The sequence below is a fragment of the Myotis davidii genome, unplaced genomic scaffold, assembly GCF_000327345.1.
Source record: "Myotis davidii unplaced genomic scaffold, ASM32734v1 scaffold458, whole genome shotgun sequence".
Classification (NCBI taxonomy): Eukaryota; Metazoa; Chordata; class Mammalia; order Chiroptera; family Vespertilionidae; genus Myotis; species Myotis davidii.
In genome coordinates, this window is record NW_006289819.1 from 2,705,163 (window position 1) to 2,711,898 (window position 6,736).

The window sequence follows — 6,736 nt, forward strand, 5'->3', positions numbered from 1 at the left end:
TGGCCCGGGAGAGGCAGGGCAGGCACCAGGGGATTGGGCCTGCCAACTGCCACCGGGGAGTGGGCCTAAGCCAGCAGGTCGTTATCTCCCGAGGGGTCCCAGACTGTGAGAAGACACAAGTGGGGCTGAGGGATACCCCCTCCCCCGCCAGTGCACAAATTTTTGTGCACCGGGCCTCTAGTCTTTAAATAACTTTCTTCACCAACTCCTGGGAAACCTTCCCTAGCCCTCCCCTATTTGCTACTCTCTTTGTACCCCATATACAGACTTCTATCATAGTACCAGTAGCATTTTACTACATTTATTTCATTATGACTTCCCTATTTCTTATTTGGTAATCTTTAAATCCTCAGTACAGCGTATGCCAGATAGCACACCCTTAAATAGATGTTATTAATAAATGACTTATTTATGTGGGAAGACTAAGGTTAAGGAGAAATGTCATTGGAAGTTATAAACAGAAAAGATAGAATGCATACCACCTCAGTCTTTCAATTGGCAACATCTTTTGATTCTTGAAGACTCAGCTTAGAAAGCAACTCCACCAGGCAGCTTCTTTTGATGGTCCTAGGCTATCATCTCTCTTTGAACATGCATGTCTTTGAACTTTTAATATGCAGGTGGGAATGTAGCCTCTATGCAGGTAGCCAGATCCAAGTAAAAAGGGGAAAAGGAGGAGGTGGTGCTGCTGAACTAGACACACTCATCTCCTTTTCCCCAGTTTACCAGATAACTCACTCCTTCTCCCCTGGAGAAACAGAAGAGACCTGAAATAATGTTCAGCTAAAGTCCCTCCATGTGGAAATATGAGCCTAAAGAATTGGAAGTTCCCCAACATATCTTAATCCATACTCTTCCCAGATAGATCACTTTCCCCAGTAACATAATAATAAGCCCCCACTGGCTCTCTTCATTCATTCATTCAGCTAATTACTTGAGCACCTATTATGGGCCACACACTGTTCTGTACACTGGAAATACAGAAGTGAGCAAATACACAAACTCTTTGCTCTCGTGGAGCTTACATTCTTCTAATGGGGTGAGACAAAAACAAATAGATACAATAATAATAAATACATAATAAGTCAAGTGTCATAAAGAAAAATAAAGCAGAGCAGAAGGTAAAGTAATGGGGAAGGGGGGTGGTACTGTTTTAGACGGGTAGTCAGGGAAGACCTCTTTGTCAGGATGGCATTTGAACAGAGACCTAAATGAAGCGAGGGAATAAATTGAGTGTTCCAGAGCAAAAAGAAAGCACAAAGGCCCTGAAGCAGAATGTTTGAGGACACTCTGTACCACTCCTTTTTTTAATCTCCTCACCACCAGCATCCCTCCCCCACCAGAGGTTTCCTTTGCACCTATACTCTTACTTTTATTACCTTGACTACACTCTTACCTCTCCAAGCTTTACTTGCCCACCTCAGAGCTTCCCCCACTGCCCCACCTCAATGTTCTCCTCCCTCCCAACTCACTCCCATGACTCTGTCTCCTTTTTTCCTTCTCCCCCAGGAGCCTGAGGCATGCGCTGTGGCCCTCACTGCCAGACCTACACCGGGTCCTAGGCCAGTACCTTAGGGATACTGCAGCCCTGAGTCCGGTGAGTGCACTCCTCTCCCTACCACCCACCACTAGTCCTACAAGGAGCTGGATCCTTGAACACACAACAACCTTTCTAAGACCATTGCCTACCAGTATTCCATTGTCCTGGGCCTACCCCAAGCCAGACCCTCCTTCCTACACAATCTGGGTCTTCTCGTAGAGGACCTGCTAATCCAGCCCACTTTTCCTCTCATCTCTCCCAGCCCAAGGCTGCAGTCTCAGATGTCTATGAAGAAGTGGAACCCAGCCTCCTTGAAATTCTACCTAAGTCCTCAGAGAAGACTCCCTTGCCCCTGTGTTCCTCCCTGACCCAGATGGACTACCGAGGATTGCAGCCCGCTTGCCTGGGGACCATGCCCCTCTCTGGGCAACTGCCCACGGCTGAGTCGGGATCCTACTGCACCACTCACATCGCCAACCATTCCTACTTACCACTGACCTGTTGGCAAGCTCCTCACTCCCAGTACCCTGGACAGAACCAAACCCTCTAGTAGATCTTTCTTCCCACCTTTCTACCTACCCCCCGCCCCTCCCCCACTCCCGCCGCCACACTATACACATCTCAGACCTCATTTCCATCCTCTTTGTTGACCCTTGTAGCTGGGCTTCACAACACTGATCTTGCAATACTGCTGCTGACATAAATCCAGGAGCCTCTTTCCTCAGGCAAGGCTCATTTATTTGACTAAGCTCTAATTTCCACCTTCTTTCTCTCACCTCTTTAATGCCACACTTCCCCACTTCTCATTTGCTTTTTGGACTACTTCAATGAGTACTTTTACTACAAATTTGTTAATGAAACTGCCCAGGCAAAGTTCATCTCAAACTTTCTAATTGCAAGATCCAATAGGATCTTGTTAACCCTCCATTTATCTGATCTCTCTGTGGCATTTGCCACAGTGACTACTTGTTTCTCCTTTAAATTCTCTCCTACCTTGGCTTCTATGACATCACGGTCTCTCCTGGTTTTGTTCCTCTAGTAGCTAAGAGCACAAACTCTGGAGTCAGCACTGAGTTCAATTCCTGTCATTCCACTTACTAGCTGTGGCCAAATAAAGTCTTTGAGCCTTAGTCTCTCATCTATAAAACAGGGGTAATGGAACCCTATAGAGTTGTGAAGAGGATTAAGTGAGATAATCTAAGCACAGTGCCTAGGATATAGTGTTTAATATATTTGAATGGTCATAATTATTCTTTCTTGTTCTCTTAGCCTGGCATCTCTTCCACTCCTCAATTATAGCAGTCTCTCAAGAGTCCATTCTTTTTATTTATTTTTTGTTTGTTTGTTTTTTGTTTTAGTTAATCCTCACCCAAGGATATTTTTCCATTGACCTTTTAGAGAGAGTGGATGAGAGAGGGAAAGACAGAGAGAAACACATTGATTGGTTGCCTCCTGCAAGTGCCCCAACCAGGGCCTGAGCCAGAGAGGAGCCTGCAACCAAGGTACGTGCCCTTGACCAGAACTGAACCCGGTCCGCAGGTTGACACTGTATACTCGGCCAAACTGGCTAGGGCTCAAGAGTCCATTCTTAACAGTCTCAAATTCCATCCATTTTCATCGCCTTTACTCTATGCTAACCCAAGTTCTTGTTTCCAGCCCAGATTCCTACTACAGCACCTGTGATGACTATGCAAGCAACTATTTACTTAAGTCTGTCTCCTGCTACTAGATTGTGAGCTCCTTGAGGTCAAAGGCTCTGATTTGTCTTCCTCCACCCTCCGCGTGCTGCCCCCCCCCCCGCCGCAGAGTAGTGCTTGGTGCATGGGAGTAAGCCTTCAATAAACGTTTTCTAAATGAATTAAATCTTTCTGGACACCATCACCTTAACCCCATGCCAACCTCCCTCAGCCTCTAAGCCAGCGGTTCTCAACCTGTGGGTCGCAACCCCTTTGGGGGTCAAACGACCCTTTCACAGGGGTTGCCTAAGACCATCGGAAAGCGCATATATAATTACATATTGTTTTTGTGATTAATCACTATGCTTTAATTATGTTCAATTTGTAACAATGAAAATACGTCCTGCATATCAGATATTACGTTACGATTCATAACAGTAGCAAAATTACAGTGATGAAATAGCAACGAAAATAATTTTATGGTTGGGGGTCACCACAACATGAGGAACTGTATTAAAGGGTCGCGGCATTAGGAAGGTTGAGAACCACTGCTCTAAGCCATTCATATACAGCAGTAAAATGTGCTTCAGCCATTCTGGCTATGGATTCTCCTGATCCATTCAAATTCTCAAACAAGGGTGTTTTTGATTTAGTTTTGTTTGTTTGTTTTTTCTGGCTCCAAACATACCCATTGTATCAGTCAGGGCCTTGGCAGAAATAGATGGCACACTCAAACTGGGTATCTTGATAAGAGTTTAATAAAGGGAATATTTATAAAGATGAGGCAGGATTTATGAAAACCATCAAGGAACAGTTCAATAACCCAGGACTAACAACAATTGGGAGCTGGTTCCACCCCTAGGCATCAAAGGATAAGGGCAGAGAGTAGTTACTAGACCAGGGGAGAGTAGCTGTGAAAGAGGGCTGCTTGGCTCTCCATTTAGGTAGAGATATACAGCCAAGCCATGGAGACATGGCAGGGAGGGAGCCAGGGGAATAAATAGCTCGAGGTCACTCTTCTCCCACCCTCTGATCTCTGTATTGATTTGCTAGGGTTGCTGTAACAAAGTACCACAAACTTGGTGGCTTAAATAACAAAAATGTATTGTCTCACAGTTCTGAGGCTAGGAGTTCAAGGTGTCAGCAGGGATGGTTCCTTCTGAGGCTATGAGAAACAATCTGTCCCATGTCTCTCCCCTGCTTCTGGTGGTTTCCTGGCAGTCTTTGGCGGACCTTGACTTGGGAGAAACCTCACCCTTATCTTTGTCTTCATTTTCACATGGCATTCTCCTTGTGTGCGTCCGTGCCTAAATTTCCCCATTTTATAAGGACACCAGACATACTGGATTAGGGCCCTCCCAAATGACCTCATCTTAACTAATTACATCTGCAATGACCCTATTTCCAAATAAGGTCACTCTCTGAAGTACTGGGACTTAGGAATTCAACATATGAATTTGGGGGACATGATTCAACCCATAATATCCCCCCATTGGTGGAACCCAAACAAAAACTAGAGCCCAAGGAAATCCATTGACACCGGCCATATGAATCATCTTCACAGGGCACGGGCAGCGGGGAGCAGGATGAAGAGCGGGTCTGCATGGGACAAATGGATGACATCCAGTATACTCATTTTCCATCATTCCTTCCCCTAGTCATCTTCAAGGCTCCGGCTTTATTCCTAGGGACTCAAGACAGGGATGAGGCCCAAACCAGTGAACCTCTCACCTTTACACCCACTCAGCCATCATGTCCTGATCACTTTTACTTCTATATATATTTTTTATTGATTTTTTACAGAGAGGAAGGGAGAGGAATAGAGAGTCAGAAACATCGATGAGAGAGAAACATCGGTCAGCTCCCTCCTGCACAACCCCACTGGGGATGTGCCCGCAACCAAGGTACATGCCCTTGACCAGAATTGAACCCGGGACCCCTCAGTCCGCAGGCCAACGCTCTATCCACTGAGCCAAACCGGTTAGGGTCACTTTTACTTCTTAAATTCCATTTCCTCTATCTCCACTGAACTACATAAAGCCTTTTAACTAATATCTTTGCCTCTTTTAAAATATATATTTTTATTGATTTCAGAGAGGAAGGGAGAGAGAGAGAGAGAAACATCAATGATGAAAGAGAATCATTGATTAGCTGCCTCCTGCACTCCTCGCACTGGGAATCGAGCCCACAACCTGGGCAAGTGCCCTGATCTGGGATTGAATTGTGACCTCCTGATTCATAGGTCGATGCTCAACCAGTGAGCCACACGGTAGTCTCTCTTTATATCTCTCCAGTTTCAACCTGTATGTTGCCTCCAAATTGATCTTCCTACTAATCTCACTCCTTACCTTTGACTCTTCAGAACCTGATTTCTTTCTCTTCCACTATTTGCTAATGTAAGGATTAAAAATGTTAACACAATGCCATGCATATAGTTAATACTCAGTGTTTATTGAGCTATTTTTAATATCCCAACTAAGTTGTTCCACCCCCTGAATATCACCTATATTTTATTCCTTCCATATCCTCTGCTTCCCTAGATTCAAGTTCTTCAGGTGTGAGTCGTCCCCCCGCCCCGCGCCCCCCCCCATCTAACCAGCTCCTCAGCCTCTAATTATCCATCTCAAAAGCCTTGTTCTCCTTGCCTCTAGCCTAAGAGGAAGTGATGTTTCTTTCCTAGACTGGAAAAGCTCCCTGTGTTTTCTACCCCATTTCTTCCTGGGGAAGGTACCCAGTTTCCTTTGTTCTGTCAGCTGGCCCTTGCCTGGCCCCTTTCACCTCCCCTGACTCTTGCCTTCACCTTCCAAAAGACATAGGCCTCGCCCTAGTCAGTTTGGCTCAGTGAATAACGCATCAGCCTGTGGACTGAAGGGTCTCGGGTTCAATTCAGGTCAAGGGCATGTACCTCTGTTGCTGGCTTGATCCTCAGCCCTAGTTGGGGCATGTGTGGGAGGCAACCAATCAATGTGTCTCTCTCTCATCTATGCTTTTTTCTTTCTCTGTCCCTCTCCTCTCTTCTATTCTCTCTAAAAATCCATGGAAAAATATCCTTGGATGAGGATTAACAACAACAAAAAAAGACATAGGACTCTTGGTGCTATTATTCCCTCAAACTCCCATTGCACTGCCCCTTTTCCACTCCCAGATCTCTCACACAAATAGGCCGTGCTGCTGCCTTCGTATTCTCCCCACCCTTCTTTCTTCGACCTTTCCAATTGGAACCCGAGCACCCACTCTCCTGATCCCTCTCTCTCCAAGGTCACCAATGATTTGTTTCTCAATAGCTATATCTGACCTCTTCTGTCATCATTCTGCTTAACTATTTTGCATCATATTAGAATTCTTCCCATTTCAAGGTCCATGTCAATATAATCTGGCTTCTTTCATTCCTTTATTTTGAAATTATGAATTCCTTGAGGTTGTACCCTTATTTACCCTATCCTTATTCTCTGCAGTTAACCCTACTCCAGAAGCTGCAAACTGCTGGCCATGTCCCACCCTCAGATATGTTTTGTTTGGC

General features: G+C 45.3%; 1 protein-coding gene across 1 annotated transcript in view; it reads left to right on the top strand.

Moving 5' to 3' along the window:
* Positions 1-2,903, top strand: part of MPL (MPL proto-oncogene, thrombopoietin receptor) — a 16,831-nt gene extending 13,928 nt beyond the window's left edge. The window contains exons 11-12 of the mRNA XM_006762601.2: positions 1,510-1,597; positions 1,803-2,903. Coding sequence (XP_006762664.1) covers positions 1,510-1,597; positions 1,803-2,090 — 376 coding nt within the window. The 3' untranslated portion in view covers positions 2,091-2,903. The remainder of the gene's footprint in view (positions 1-1,509; positions 1,598-1,802) is intronic.
* The last annotated feature ends 3,833 nt before the right edge of the window (positions 2,904-6,736 follow it).